The sequence below is a fragment of the Seriola lalandi genome, unplaced genomic scaffold (genome assembly GCF_002814215.2).
Source record: "Seriola lalandi dorsalis isolate HSWRI2012SDOR001 ecotype SW California unplaced genomic scaffold, Sedor1 jcf7180002054440, whole genome shotgun sequence".
Taxonomy (NCBI): Eukaryota; Metazoa; Chordata; class Actinopteri; order Carangiformes; family Carangidae; genus Seriola; species Seriola lalandi.
The window spans coordinates 382,599-398,749 of NW_019524993.1; the positions used below are offsets into that span (position 1 = coordinate 382,599).

The 16,151-nt window shown below is 39.8% G+C and overlaps 1 protein-coding gene across 2 annotated transcripts in view; it reads right to left on the reverse strand.

Annotated features, from left to right (window-relative positions):
* The window catches only part of irag1 (inositol 1,4,5-triphosphate receptor associated 1), a 32,350-nt gene extending 16,769 nt beyond the window's left edge, over positions 1 to 15,581 (reverse strand). The window contains exons 1-18 of one of the 2 annotated variants that reach the window (XM_023410862.2): positions 15,505 to 15,581; positions 15,258 to 15,377; positions 14,986 to 15,166; positions 14,030 to 14,088; positions 13,885 to 13,945; positions 13,638 to 13,796; positions 12,414 to 12,531; positions 12,263 to 12,313; positions 12,104 to 12,181; positions 11,963 to 12,019; positions 11,820 to 11,879; positions 11,497 to 11,552; positions 10,758 to 10,851; positions 10,529 to 10,660; positions 10,338 to 10,423; positions 9,360 to 10,065; positions 8,533 to 8,689; positions 5,465 to 5,493 (exon numbers count right to left, since the gene is read on the reverse strand). In XM_023410862.2, the coding sequence (XP_023266630.2) occupies positions 5,465 to 5,493; positions 8,533 to 8,689; positions 9,360 to 10,065; positions 10,338 to 10,423; positions 10,529 to 10,660; positions 10,758 to 10,851; positions 11,497 to 11,552; positions 11,820 to 11,879; positions 11,963 to 12,019; positions 12,104 to 12,181; positions 12,263 to 12,313; positions 12,414 to 12,531; positions 13,638 to 13,796; positions 13,885 to 13,945; positions 14,030 to 14,088; positions 14,986 to 15,166; positions 15,258 to 15,377; positions 15,505 to 15,523 (2,223 nt within the window). In that variant the 5' untranslated portion in view covers positions 15,524 to 15,581. Of the gene's footprint in view, positions 1 to 3,417; positions 3,591 to 5,464; positions 5,494 to 8,532; positions 8,690 to 9,359; positions 10,066 to 10,337; positions 10,424 to 10,528; positions 10,661 to 10,757; positions 10,852 to 11,496; positions 11,553 to 11,819; positions 11,880 to 11,962; positions 12,020 to 12,103; positions 12,182 to 12,262; positions 12,314 to 12,413; positions 12,532 to 13,637; positions 13,797 to 13,884; positions 13,946 to 14,029; positions 14,089 to 14,985; positions 15,167 to 15,257; positions 15,378 to 15,504 lie in introns of those variants that run through there. The other variant, XM_023410864.2, reaches the window with a different exon arrangement.
* Between the last annotated feature and the right edge of the window lie 570 nt (positions 15,582 to 16,151).

The window sequence follows — 16,151 nt, forward strand, 5'->3', positions numbered from 1 at the left end:
CAGTAAAATGTAACAAGGTGTTACAGTATAATAAGCTGTTTGCACCAATTACGTATGGGGTCGTTTTTTTTATGGTCTCGAAAAGGCCCATGTCGGTTTTGCAAATGTTTAACGAGGAAGGAAATTCATTCAGCACATTCGTTAGACCTCAAGGATAAACACTGTATTTTGGTGAGAAACAGAATCTTAACATAACTTTTGTTTGTTTACAAGAAAATACCACAGGGCACCTTGACGTTTATGAATATATTTACTAGACCTTCCTTCACTGGGAAAGTGGAAGAAAAAAAAAAAAGACGCATTAAAACTCATCTTTGGGAGATACTGAAAAATGTATAGATTCTTCTAGACGCATAACAAGCAATAATCATTTTTATCTGAATGAGTGGAACCATACACAAAGACAGCAATACTGACTGTGATTGAAAATGCAAATAAATACCAGTCATGACTGAGCCCGACTGCTGAGCCCTTTGGCAAAGCTAACGTTTTTTCCCACACTGTTACTATTTTGACCAAACTGGTCAAAGAGACTGGGACGCACTGGGTTGTTAACATTCAAGCTGACTGAGGCAATGTGCTCCTGAGGGACAAAGTAAAACAAACAGAAGGTCTTGTGGATAAATTATGGAAGGAACACAAATATGAGTACAAGCATAAAGGATAAATGAGAGAAATTACTACTCTGCATGAAAATGTTTTTTCTCACCAAAAGCTAATCAACAGTGAATTCATTAAATCTCAGTTTATTAAAGATAAAGGTGGAAGACATTGTCTGTATTATCTTAATAACAGATATATACATATATATATATATATATATATATATATATATACACATACATACATACATACATACACACACATATATATAAGTCCCTGTATAAAGTCAGGATAGTGGACACGGCATATGTTCCTGGTATTAATGATCAGAGTTGTTGGAGCTTCAGCAACAGAGAACGAATCATATCTGTGCAAACATGTTAGTGGAATATTTTATTCGTCAAAGACTGTCTCACTGTATATTCAAATCTTTACCACATCAAAAACAAAGCCTGTGGTGCAGTCTGATAGCAGATGGGCAACTAATGATTATTCTAATTACTGCTTAATTTGCTGGTTATCTGATGATATCATTGTTTAATTTTCCATAGTACAAAGTGACATCTAACTATTGTCACAAATGTTCACCAGTTCAACCGGTGAATTTATTGTTTAAGTTTAAAAATTACTCAAAAGAATGACTTAGTTAGCAAAATGTTCACTGATTATTTTTCCATCGATACTGCAGCAGTTACCTGGCTCACTACAGAGAAGCATGAGCTATTTTAGTTAAATGTTAGGTGTGTGCAACTGAACCATTGTTTGAACTCGCAGCTTTTCCCTTTTCAGTAACAAATGTATGCAAATCTAAATGTGGAATTAATTGTGGATTTAACTCTTTGAAGGAGCACAGTGAACTCAGAGGAGTCAGGGTGGGGTTAGTGTATTTGATGCTAATGTAACCACCCACTCACTCCACCCACCCACCCTCACACACCTCTCCTCATTTGTTTGGTGTCACTAAAAATAGACAGATTTACATACACAGGTGTAGCTGTGTTTCTGCCGCCAGTGCTTGTCGTCACTTGCGGCAGCTGATGAATACGGCCAGGGAAAGGTGTGATGAATTACTGGTTATTTCAGGGGTATGGCATGCACTTTACACAGGACAAATCCTCTGTGAATTCAGGGCCAGAGTATTCAGAGAACTGCTCAGTGTCATCACAAACATGACAAGTTCTTGGGAACATATAGGGACAGAGGGGCTGTGAGTCACTGGGGAGGAAATGGGTTGTTTAACTGTCTTCCAGAGAGCTGCGAGGATATTTCCTGACTAGTGTCATGCAGGAGTAAATTCACTTCTCTTTCTCAGCCTACAGTACAGAAGTTTTTGTTCTTTAAAAAGCAGTTTTACTACACTGCTGTTGAGCTTAATAGATGTTGAATGTCATGCTGTTAAGGAAAGCGAGCTCATGTATCTTTTGCTGACATGTACTCGTTTCATCTGATTCTCAGTATACACCGTCATCTCAGTCTACCTCCTCAGTTGTTATTTATCAGTGTAGATGAAAAGAAATCAGCTTTGAGGTTCTCCTGCATATATAAATATGAGAGTGAGTCACTCTGAATATTTCTAATGTGATTACCTAATTGCCCCTGAAGTTCAGGGCAGTTTTGGTAACAACCACCTGCCTTTTTTCGTGACTGACTAACAACATGGATCTGAATTCCATTTTGCATAATCACTTTGTTTTATTCATTCATCAATAGTCTACTTTTTCCACAGCTGCAACAGTTGTATTGTCTTATCAAAATATGCCAAATAAGGAGAGGAATACTTGTGTACTAGAAGTTTGTGTGTCTGTATACATCATCTGAGAATACTGCCATATCTGTTTTAGTTCATTTCACTTCTTACTAAGCAACCAAAAAAAAAAAAAAAGTGAAAATGTTTAAAGTCTTTTGATGACAGACTCCTGCTTTCAAGCAAAGAAATATCGAAGCCGACCGTGTTTCTCCTGCTGACAGAAGCAGAAAAAAACTATTACCTCTTGAAAATGCCTCAGCCCAAACACAGATGCCAACCTGCACTGTGGGAGGCTCGACTGTTTCCCCGGCAGACCATGAGACTGAGATAAATATTGCAGAGTAATTGAATCACTCAGATTATTTCCTGTGGGGGGAAACAGGACAGAACATACAAGCCTGAGCACAGAAAGCCCCTGCACCACAACTCCATAAGGACATGAAAACCTTGTTCTTGCAGTGTACACTCATCTTCTAAAAGAAAACTTCTTTGTGCATCAGAACCATCAGAGTCAGGATTAACTCCTCATCGCAGCCAGGCCTCGCTGCCTCTTTCCTCAGAGGGAGACGAAGGGACCGGCACCCTCCTCCCCTCCTCTGTTACATAAGCCTGCTCCTTCTTGCCAGATTTGTTTAAAATTTGGTTGTGTGAAGCACTGAGTACAGGACCAGCAGAGGAAGTGGTTGCCACAGGGCTACAATCTGAGATAACATAGCAGAGGAAGCGTGAGAAACAAATAGAAATGCATGTAAAGCCAGGTTTGAGGGACAATATAAATGCACAGACTTTAAAATCACTTGACCCACACACTGACGAGAGGGCAAGATGACACAGAGTTTCACCTCCAGACGAACACTAGATTATGTAAACTCACCGGGGCAGCTACAAGTCAGACCAACAACGCTTTCAAAAAGTCCGTGAACACGAACTCCTGCACAAATGGCTGATAGAGCTGAAACTGCATCTCCTGAAGCTGCATGTGTCCACCTAAAGCCATCACCATCAAAGACCCCACAGCTCTACGCAGCCCACAATCCAAACCTGTCCAGAGACGGCATGCACATTACCTGAGTCCACCGCTGTAGTGCTGTAGAGAAACGCACACACTCACGCTGATCCCTCCAACTAACACCGACTTCCCACAGTCAAGCTGTCACTCTGTCACAGCCTTTCCCTCAGAAAACTCCTCTTTCCTCCGGGCTTCTCCTTCCCTCTCCCGTCCCCTCTGTTCCCTGTCTTTTTTCAGCAGCAGCCTCTCTTTCACTCCTGGGAGCTTTGACCATTTAAGGAGAAGGGTTCTGTATGCCTCTTTGGGCTGCTGTGGAGTGTGTGTGTGTGTGTGAGTGTGAGTGTGAGTGTGAGTGTGTGTGTGTGTGTGTGTTCTCCACTGATCATCCCTCAACTAAAACCTGAAGAAAGCTAGAAAAGTATGTTCCGCAGGGCTTGTTTTTGTTTCTGTAATCATAGTGTGGGAGCAGTAGGAGAATGTTTTGTGTGTTGTTGTATGCGAGGGCATGTTTGTGGGAGACTGATAGATGGATAGATAGATTGCATCCGTCCGATCTGTGTTTACTCTGCAGCCTAAGAGGAATCCACGCATCCACTTCCGAGCTCTTGAGGATCATTACTGTTTGGTGAGCTGCAATGGTGCACAAACCTTGCACCATTTGTGGCGCGTTTCACAGGCGAGAGATTTGGGTTCTAAGAGCGGCAATCATCCTGAATGTTGTGGAAAAAAAAAAAAGAAAAAGAAAAAAAAGAAGCACAGCAGTCACATTGTTTGGAGCACCACATCTGACGTTCACAGCGAATTACAGCACCACAGTTTGAATTAATGTGAGATGATGGTCTGAAGTGTTACAGTGTGAAGGAAATTGTGTATCAATGGAGTAATTTGTGCGAAAAAAGTCAGATGCTCCTCTTATCTAATTCAACTTGAGTGAAAATCTTCTTGTAACTTATTTAGGCAGTGAGATTGTGTTGTTTTAACCAAAGCCAGCAGTGGATGTATTCAGATTCTTTACTAAAGTAAAAGTACAAATACAACAATGAAGTACTATGATCAAAATATACTTCAAGTATCAGAATTAAGAGTACTTGTGTTGCAGATGAATGCTATATATAAACTATTACTGATGCATGACTGTGTAAGCAGCATTTTACTGTTGTAGATGGTGGAGGTGGAGCTAGTTTTAACCAGTCTATAGTTAAGCAGTTTGGTCCACTGGCTCCCAAAGTCACAAGGTAAATCTGTGGGGTCCTGAGATGATTATTTGAGGAGGTACTACACATTTCAGTTCTCTTTTTTTCTTTTTTTTCTTTTTACTTTTCTGTAATTTTTGCTTTATTTTGAAATACTTGCCTTCGACGGTTAACCATCTGAAAAGGTTAGAGGGGAAATTCCTCTTGGCTGATAAATGTTCTTATCTTACTTATCTGAAAAGTGACAAAATGCTTTTTTGTAAGGGACAAGCCAAAAAGGCTGGGAAACAACTGGTTAAATTTTGTATTTTATACGCTTATCATTTATTTCTAAAATCTTACTAATTTTGCTTTAGGTCTCTCTAGCATTTATAAGCAACACATAAACACCAGATAGGTGGTTTATAACTCACTGTGATTTAGCTGTGAAGAGATGTAAGTGTTTATTATGACAGGTAATGAATATCGTAAAACACAGATGGAATAATATAAAATGTCTTCATAGGATAAGTTATGATAATTCTGTCTGTATATCGGCTTGGGACTACATTGGAGTTAATGAGAACCTAAAATAAGGTGTTAGTGTTAACCACTGACTAAAATTTATACTATACTATAGTAAGCATAGCCTGATAAATGTTTTGGAATAAAAACTACAATATTTTCCTCTGAATTGTAGGAGAGCAAAAGTAGAAAGTATTATAAAATGGAAGTACAAGTTACTCTGAATTGTACTTCAGTACAGTTCTGGAGTTAAAGCACTAAGTTACTTTCCACAACTTCGATAACATTTCCAACAGGTCATTTAAAAAAAAGCCATAGACATACGTACACACAACACATTCAGCATGCAGCTCAGCTTCTACAAACAACAAGATAATATTTTACCGTAATAATGCAGGAGAGACTCACCTTGCTGCAGCTGCCTGGTCCTGTACCACCTGTTGGAGCCAGAGCACAGACAGACAGTGAAAACAGCTGATTTGCATTTAACAGGAACCATGTGCAATGCAAATGTCAAGAGACGGTTAAAAAAAGAAAAGAGTAAGTCAGTGAGAGATAGATTGTGTGAGAGAGAAACAGAAAGGGAAAACAAATTGAGTTTTCTGTCCTGTGAGGCTGCCGCTCGAACAGTGATACTCACTTGATTGGGAGAACTACTGTAAACTCTTGTTTCAGGAAGTGTCACCCCCCCTCCCCACATACACCCCCACCCACCCCTTTAACTAGGGGCAACAATAACCTGGCAACCATCTCGAGTACATGAGGTGCTTGATCCGCTGGTTGAAAGCTCTCAGCCCAAGTAAAAGCTATTGTGCTGTCTGCTTTAGGTGCCCTCAGGGAAAGGTTTGTTAATATTACGATACCAGCAACTCACAGACGTGTATGTAGAGCACCGTCAGAGCTGAATGCCAATATTTCACTTTAAACGTAACTAAACCACAAATAAACCAGTTTTATTCACATATGAGAGGATACAGATAAAAAAAAAAAAAAACCAACACTTCCAAGAATTTGGACTCAAATCTGACTCTAAAACTATCATAAAACTACTGTGTGACGCAGCATTTCACAGCCAGATTTCACTTCACAACTCATCACACAAATCTTTAAGGAAAACACTGGACAAAGCTACCTGAAACAACCAGTGTATGACGAGATGGAGGCGATGAAGATGCACCGTAGATGCTGGGAATATCAGCAACATCCGTGTCAACATCCACACGTTCGTCCTAATTTAACCTCTTTTTCACTTCAAATGCCATCAGATGCTTCTGTTTTTCTCCCGCGATCTTCACAGTCTCTCTTTTCTTGGAAGGGTTCAGCCTCACCACAAATTAATTCCCATTATCCCAGAAATTTCGGTATTTCCACCGTTCTTTAATTTATAGTTTGCCCATCAAAGAGCGCACTGTTTACAGCCACCGCCACACACAGAGCATTAGAGACCCACTGCTTCTCTAAATTATTTACAATCAGTCTCCAGTAGATCTTTAATCATCACACGAGCTGACTGTGTCTGACAGGGACATAAAACCTAAAAACAAGTTTTATTCCTTTGTAATGATACAGTGCTATGCCTAAAGTTGATTTAGTCTCACATAATGTTTTACTTTTGCAAGCTGGATAAAGGAGGAATTAATAATAGTTTTAAAAGCCCTAATGGAGGCAGAGTGCTCCATTGTACATAGAGACAGACATTTAAAAGCTCAACATTTATCATTGTTAGAGATGCCGTTTGCCTCATGGATGAAGTTTATGTTATAATTTTTCGGTCATGCTAGCAGCATTTCTCCCTGGATGGCAATTTATTAGTCCACCTGCTAAACATCAGCATGTCAGCATTGTAGCATTAGAGTATTCTGACATTAGCATTTAGCTCAAAGCACCAGGTGTGCCCAAGTACAGCCTCACAGAGCTGCTAGCTTGGCTGTAGACACTCTGTATTGTTATTATGGGTACGTGTCCTCAGTATTCGCTCGTCCCACTACATTTTTGTAGACCTTTGTGATGTTGTTGTGAAATTTTGATCATTATATGCCACTGAATGTATCATAAGTTTCTCATAGCAGCTTTTATTAAAATTTCTCTGGTGTATCCCAAAATATGTGCTTTGGTGTTGTTTTGGCTGCCTCTTGTTTGTGTCTGGGGATTGGAGATGAAAACTAGCACTTTCTTTCAGGTTTGTGGAGTATGTGCTGTCCCTGATAAATACAAGGCAGTGCCAACATCTGTAGCTGGATGTGTGGGGAGAGCCCCAAATAAGATGAGACCTTCCTCGCATTAACATTAACAATAACTGGCTTTTATTACACACCATCCACATCCTGTGGTAAAGTAGCCATCAGTCACAAACTGGCAGTGCACATACCAACTTTTATGACATGAATGACTGGCATAAAATGTTTATTGATCATCTTGCTGCTGCTTTTTTGCGACGTGGATGCAGCTTCATTTGGTTAGCAAAAACAAGCCTACGTCAATGTGGCACTGGACGGTTTAGACTTCAGACAGAGGGCTATAAAATAACAACAAGCAGACATGGAGATGACAACTGTCTGCTCATTTAAAATATCATTTCCCCCTCTGAAGCCACCCACTGGTTCTCAGTAACACCCACATGCTCCTAACTCGCTTTTCTACATCACAAATAAACAATTAAATATAAGACTTGGCCCTCTGAGCCATCAAGGGACTCTTCCGTGGGGAGGGAGAATGTGGAAATATTTGCCATGACCTTTCAGGGTTGAAAAAACTTATTGAAACATGATTAGAATTGGAAAATATGTGATGAAATGTTAAACTTATTAGTGCACAACCAGCAGCTTTGCGGGGACATAAATAGTTTAAGTGTTTTCTTTCATTTTTGTGGCTAGAAAAATAAAAATGCTATGCCAAGCTAATCAGCTGCTGGCTGTAGTTTTTTCATATTTACTATACTTTACTATACTTCATCATTGGCAGTCATAGTAAACGTCCTACAAGCTTTTCCAAATCTTTTGAAGAAATTATGTTCTTTTATTCACATTTTAATTGTTCCTCTTTTGTTAAATACTGCATGCACCTAAAAGCCTGCATTGTGTATTTTGTGAACTACAGGCCCTGCATTTCCTAGTGTCTCTAGATAAATTTTCTCAAAGCCCTTCAGAACAAATCAAACGACAGGGGAAAAAAAACCTCTTCCAGTATAGAAGTGGTGGGACTCTCCCTGTGTTTACATAAAAAAATTATTCTGACCGCCCCTAATTTCCCCCACACTGCCCTTTGATAGATAGCATACACTCCCTAAGAGCTTTCTCTCTCTTCCTCCTTACTGTACCAGCTGTTGTGTGCAATATAAATATCTGCACAGTCTATTTTGAGACATCCTCAGAGATTACAATTAGAAAAGGAAGTAGCTTTAATTCATCTGTGTATCACAGTGTACCCCACAACCATGACAACACTGAAGCTGTATTTGTGTAATGCAGCCATCATACCATTCATGGGCGGCTGTGGAGGCTCGCTGACTTCTGAGATTCCATGAGACAGGGGAGAACTCTCCGTTCTGTCTCTGTGTTCAGGCTCCACGTCGGACTCAGCTGTAAAGCACGCTGCATCTGGTCCAGGATCAGCTGGCAGACTGGGACCTGGAGACTTCGGAAAAGTTCAGACAGAGAGAACAGATTTATTACTCTTATATATGATTTAAGACAGACAACAAATCAACTTCATGTGCTCAATATTTCTACAATTAGAATTTACGTGCAGTAAAAAATGATGACTACCACTGGATTACTACTAGTACTTCCACTACTAGGACACGTAATATCCATGACGGGCACTATTTGCATTTGGCTGAGACATTCCAATCACAACATGTGAGCATTGCAAAATAGTGTGAGATTATTTTGCTGACAAAAATAGTGTTGATGGTTCAAATATCTGCAATATTGGTGATTGTGTTGCAACATTAGAGCACAAATTACACACAAACATGTACCTCTCTTCAGTGTTGTGACTGGAAGCCAAATGTGCAACCTGGGGCTTGTTATAATGTGTGATGCAGATGTTTTAAATAATTGCTATGTTCAACAGAGGGAATATTAATCACTGCATGATTTTCCCACATTAATTTATGTGGATTTTTGTTGAATAAAAGTATAATCAAACATGCATTTTAGCTGTGTGCAACACACTGAAGAATCTACATGGATTACTTCAACTATTGTGACATTTAAAAATCAGTTAAAATCATTAAAAAGTTTCAAACTAAATGAAATTTTTACTGTCACTAATGTACAGCAAAACCAGATTTTTAACAAACCTGATTTGCAGCTTTTTCTGTGATCCTGGCCTCCAGGACATTCAGCTGTCTGTCAGTGTCGGTTGCTCGGCCCAGAGCCTCCTCCACCCTCTGAGTGATGCTCTCCATCCTCACTCTCACCTGGCTCACCCTCTGCTCGCTCTCTCTCACCAGCTCGGCAGTCTCCAGTGCGTTGTTGATCATTGCCTCCATCCTTATGAGGGTCGCCAGAAGTCCGTCTGCGGTCACCTGAAGCTGGGTTTGCTCCTGCTGTGAGGTTGCTCCACCTGTAATCTCTGTGACCACCGCTGCATCCCTCTGATCCTTCACCGCCTTCCCCACAGCTCTGTCTGTTTCCTCTCTCTCAGTGTTGGTCTCTTTGTCAATACGAAGAACTCTGCTGCTGCTTTTTTGCTCAGTGACACACTCCTGTGCCGATCTCAGAGAGGCTTGCAGGTGGCAGACCTGCTCCCTCATATCAGTGATTGTCTGCTCTGCTCGCTGGAGCTTTGCTTGTACCTCAGAGAGCTCCTGGCCAGACTGGGTTTCTTTTGTCCTGGCCTTAGCCCCCTCTACGCTGAGGGCTTTCCACCAATTCACCACAGCCACCTTCTTGCCCTCCTGGATCTGAGTCTGGCTCCCAGTCTGGCTTTGCTTTTGCTGCCTCTCCTCCACCTTCTCCCCTTTCTCCTCCCACACACACTTGTGCAGCTCCAGCTCCTGCAGCCTGAAACCACCAGCTTTATAAACATCTCCTTTACACGCTGTTATGTCTGTAGTTACCAAGGGGTACTAAAACTGCACTTATGCCTGATACACTCTCACACACAGAAGATAGTAACTCCTATGGGTTGCGTAATGGAGATGCCCATAAAAACACAGTTAAAACCAGACACCCATTTTATTAGCTGGAGGTAGCCTCTAAGAACAGAGACTAACATCAACCAAACCCAGTCTGTTACCATAACAGGAGAACGGGAGGTAAAAAAACTCACATACACATTGACAAGCTGCTGCTTGATGCTTGCCTGTTGCTGCTGGCGGTGAGGAAAAGGCCTCTCCTGTGTTTCTAGGGGAGCAGAGTCCTGTGTGTGAGAGACAACATAAGAAACATAAGGCAGAATTATACATGCTAGTGTCACTGCATGTAACAATTTTCATCCTCTGGTGAGTATCTGCTCTCTCCTCACCTTCTCAGGATACTTATTGTGCAGAAGATGAGCTATTTCTGCGCTCTTAATCCTGTGAATGATGCTCTGAATATCATCACCGTGTGTGTGGAGGGACGGGAGGCTTATGTCATCCAGAGTTCTGTGATGCTGCTGCAGACAAAGACGGCAGGACGACGACATGGTTAACATTAAAAACAGAATATCATTACCATGAGAAGATAACCTGGGAATGGTGAGCATCTCCTACTTGCTGCATATCCTGCATCTCGCTCTGCAGAGAGCGGTGGTTTGGAGGATCTCGACTGTAGAGACTCTGAGGACTGATGAAGTGTCGGTCATACCTGCAGGAGAAATCAAGATTCAATACTTTAATACTTGTAAAGTTCCTGCTTTATATTTTGGTGAATTATAATATTACTCCTTTCATTAGCTTGCAATTATTTTTTGACTTTAACTTTCCTATGATAGCTAACACATCCCTCTGTTAAAAGGGCGCTTGTCTAGAGAAGTGCGCTCTGTTTGGACTTGAGTCAAAACCATAAAACCTGCACTATAAAAGTGCAGGTGCGTGGTTTGAAACAACTGGGTATTTAGGAGGCAGAGATGAAAAATGCTGTTGAGCATTATGGGAAATGCAGGATGCAGTGCTTCTGGAGTTTGAACCATACTCAAAAGTCAGCATATCATGGCCTCTGCAGCTCATTCTGTCTTTTATTAATCTGCCTCTTGTGAATCTTCGATGTCTATGGAAGAGCAATACTAAACTGCCAAAGTAGCATTTTAACACACAATTTTGTCAAAAAAGACTGGTGGATAAGTACAGTTAATGTTGAGGTTAGTCCAGAAAAATATACACAGATGACGTTTAGATTCAGAAACGTAGATTGAAATGTTTTCACTGACAACTTTTGATGAATTGTAAAATTAGATACACTCCAAGCTACAGTGGGTCAAGGAGAAACCTGACACAAGTGACATTAAAGTACCTCAGAAGAACTTGGTGAGAATGTTCCTGTAACCTCATCAGCTCTGACTGCAGACCCTGCAACACCAGAATAGAGAGTATGTGTTGAATAACAGCCAAAAACGCACACTCAAAACCATGTGATAAAATATCACACGCAAAACAAGGGTGCTTGTAATGGTTGATATTAGTGTTGTCACATTGCATTATGATATTGGTTTCTTTTTGTGATTTAACATGATGAAATGTGGCCTTTCTAGCTTTACATTATTACAGTGTACGATGTCAAACAAGATATTATAGCATCTTACCAAATTTGCACCATGTCTCCTTTGTCACACGTACCTCAATCATGTTGTGATTCTCCACATGAGAGTTCTTCATCTTATCCATAAGAATGTCTTTCTACACCAGAACATTTCAAAGTCAAGTTAAAAGACAAAATGATTATGTGAACTGATTTTTCCTGTTGACTGTGATGGACAAACCTTTGTGATTTCTCTGTCTCTCAGCGCCAACATAACCAGGCTTTCCTCAAGCTCGGCCTGTGAACGTTAAGATGTTTAACGTTCAGTTCAAACTCGTAACGCAGAGACAAACACACAAGAGTTTTACTGATCTGTTCTTACCCTCAACTCAGCGTTGACCTTCCTCAGTTTGTTGACGCTTTCTTCAGAACATGACCTTTCGAAGGTGAGTTTTTCATTCTTCGTGGATACAAGGGAAATTTTGTTTCATGAAAAAAAACTTTAGTTTTCGGAAAGTGCACACATTTGGACTTAGGTTACCTTGTCTTCAAGCCTCTTGATGTGAACCTTCAGGCATTCAACCTCATTGCTCTAAAGATCAAAAAGATTTACGTGAAAATAGTCACCGCAAAAAATGAATTGAACTTACTAGGTATAGCTTCACTTAGATATGATTCAGTGTGTGAAATACCATTTTGGTGCAGCTGGTTTGGGAGCGAGTGGCTCTCTCTTGGGCCTCTTTAAATGCTTGACGGGTCTCCTCCAGTTCTTCTGTCAGTGATCTGACTCTCACTGCTGAACGCTGAGCACTGCACACACCACGATATAAATTACAGCTTAATTTATTCAGCCGCACTCTATTCTTATCCAAAATGGTAAGAACAGAGATTTTCTTCTGTTTTTACCTGAATATTAACAAAAAGGAAAATTAAATGGTAAAGCCACATTACTTGAGGTGCTGCAGTGGTTTTCTTTTATAAAAGTGAAAACCTTCTCTAGATTGTACTCATAGTAATTTTCTGGTCTTACTCATCAGCAAATATTGTTTGTTTGCCAAATTTCTACAGTGCCTCACATGTCAAGAAAACATAGATTAAGTGAGTGATATTTAATCTCCAAAAACTCCAGAACTATGTACACAAAACATCTGTCTGTATTAATGAGAGAAGTGACACCTTCATGGATGGATTACCAGATTGACCTACCCGGCACAGGCGCAGGGGTCCTGTGTGATGTATGAATGTATGACCCTCTGTGAATATTATTACAATATTGTTTAAAAGTCACAGAGCTCAGTTAAAAGACACAAAAAGACAACAAAGGGGTGAAGAATTACCACAGACAGACACAAAAGACCACTTTCAGTAGGGAGGTCATGATATCCGTTTTATCATTATCTATCCATGGACACCTTCACCGTGTAACTTTTACAATTAAGACACAAAAGTCGTGAGGACCGGGATGAGACACTGACCTATTTCTTATTCAGGCTGGCACACGGTTTTCACAGTGTCTATTTAAATTGGCTCATTTTGAACATTCCTTTTAACTTTTTAAATCCGAGCTTCTAACTCTGAAAACGTTCCCATTAACTGTGACTGCAAGCAGCTAAAAGAAGAAGATGTGTATGAGCTGACATGATAGAGATGTGTCACTTGTAAATGATCAAAGTCAGGTTAGAAATTTTGTATTAAACCCGATTTAAATTATATTGAATCTGAATCCCATTGAGTATGTGGGATCTATGATTTTTGTTCTCCTGGCTTCTCTTCAATCATGGAATGTGTATCATTATTTTGTTTAAATGAAGTGTTAATAGGAAATAATTACATTAAATTAAATATTGGTGTGCTTTTGTGAGGATTTGGAATTACAGTAATAATCCCACATACTATAACTGGAGTTAATCCTTCACCTGGCCAGCTTTGCTCGCAGCTCCGTGATCTCCAGAGTGAGCTGTAGGTTCACATCTTCACACTGAGCCACTGTCCGCAGGAGGCTGCTGTTCTGATCGCTCAGCTTGCAGTGAGCGTGCTTCAGCTCAGCCAACGTGCCTAACAGGTCTTTTCCATCACTGAAGCCAAACAAACAGTGATGAAGCACGACGACACATTGATTATAGGAGGTAAACACGCTGTGATTAAAGGAGTGAAATGACAAACCAGGAACATTGGTGGCTTTCTGAAGAGGCTGCTTTGCTTTGCGAGCACGACAAATCCAGCCCTGAGAGGAAATCAGGTTTAGTGAATTGCTTTTAATCTGTTTTAGACATTTCTGAGAATTCTGAACAAAACAGTGACAGCCTACCGTTTACAGGCACTTTAGAAGAGTCTGGCCAGGATACATGACTGCCACTCACATCAGTGCTGAAACACAGGAGGAGTCAGTGAGTTCGTTTCCACGGATCACTTAAAATGCACATTAATCAAAAGAGGGAGGTTCTTGCAGGTCATCTTCCCTTCTTTCATTTCTAGGGAAAATCATTGACACTCTTGCTGGTGCACGAAAAGCACTAGTGGTAGAAGTATTGAGATCTTAACACAGTACAAAAAATGTATCTGTCCATCCATTAACTCATTAACTATACCTTGTTATCCATTACAGAATACTCTTACATTCAACCAGCAAAATAAAGTATCCAATGTAAAAGAACTTATGCAAAATTGCACGATTCAGTCATATATTATTTGACTATTTTTACACATTTACATGTAAGCAGCATTTAACGATGTCAAGGTGGAGTTAATTTTAACTTTAATTTAAAATACTGTTTAATCTATGCCAATGCATCATGCTTTTTTAGGATTATGGTCTCCTAGTAACCAAATTTCCTTAGTAAATGTAGTGGAGTGAAAGTATAAAGTATTATCGAATAGAAAAATTGAAATTGTACATAATTACTTTAGTGAAAGTATCTTGGTTACATTCCACCAACTGAAGAGAATCACTAAGCTTGAATAACTCTCATGTTTTACAGCCACAAACCCATATTAACAAACACTCAACCACTTTATTCAATTAGCTTCAGATTCTTAGAGTGATTAACTTTTTTTAAAAAGTTTAAAATTTTGATTTTAAATTGCTGTGTGGCAATGTGTCAACCTGTCAAATGTTTAACACATTTCTCCTTCTTGCATTTATGATCAATTTGTTTGTTTTGTTTGTTTTTTCTCTTTGCTCTTATTGTTTGCTCTACTTACTTTATGTACTAAATCACACCGACATGACATCCAGCATAATGGTGATCTGGAGTTTAATCTCACCTGTCCTGGCTGCACTGGGCTATCCACTCTCTCATGGTGGCGTGGAAAGTCTCTCTGCTCACATGTGGGTCCTGTCGGTCCGGGTCGAGCATCCGTCGAAGGGCAGCCATTCTGTCCTGCTCTGGACTCTGAGCTGTCATTGTCTGCAGGTACTGCACGATGGTGGAGGCCAACACCTCTCCTGAAGACGAGAGAGAAGCAGGAATAAACCATCAAACACTTTCTGGGATTATTTTTATCTGTTTTGTTGAGTAGAACGCAAGCCTGTGTACCTGAGTTGGATGTATTACATGCATTATACATGATGTCGAGGAGTTCATGTTCAGAAAATCCACTTGTGTCTTTTTTGTCCTCAAGCACGTCCCTCGTCCCACAGCCTGGTGACTCCCACACTTCACATGGAGATGGACAAAAGTTAGGGTACATTCACACACAGGAAGAATAATGTAAAGCAAGTTAATACACTGACTTTTTGATATTTTTGGCTTGATAGAAGAGTAAAGTAACTGCAACACGTACCATCGTTGCTGTCCGACATGCTTGTTGTGCATGTTTCTCCCGAGTCCCTGGAGAGTCACATTCCTACATGACCTGATATTTTCATAAACAATCAAATAAATTTTTGCCTCAGTCTCCACAGATAAAACACAAATAAAAATTGAAACACACTTTAAAATTACAGAATATAATTTATAATTTTTAATAAATGATTTGAATAACTCCTTTCTATATTTGACTGATTTTAATGCTTAAATATATACAGTAGGATCTATTCAGAGGACTATATAATACCTATTTTCTTGTTGTCATCCTAAACTGTGGAAGAAAAATGTGACATTAATTGGCTCTTATAGAGAATAATGATGGCAACGCAATGTTAAAAGCATAAAATGTTTTAAATTAAATCTCCACTACTAAAACTCACACAGTATGGGTTATGCAATGAGACAAAATTGTTATTTTGTTTGTCCTGATGTTACAAATATCACACTGTGAAAACAAATTCTGAAAATAAATTCTTACTTCTCAGTCCCAGGCAGGTCCTCTGAAAAGAAAAACAATATTGTTAAATGTTAAATTAAGAGCTTCATTTTCATTTCAGTTTTCTTGTCTTCCTCTGATTTGCTGTGATGTTAGCACAGGTCTCCAAGATGCTCTTATGTTTG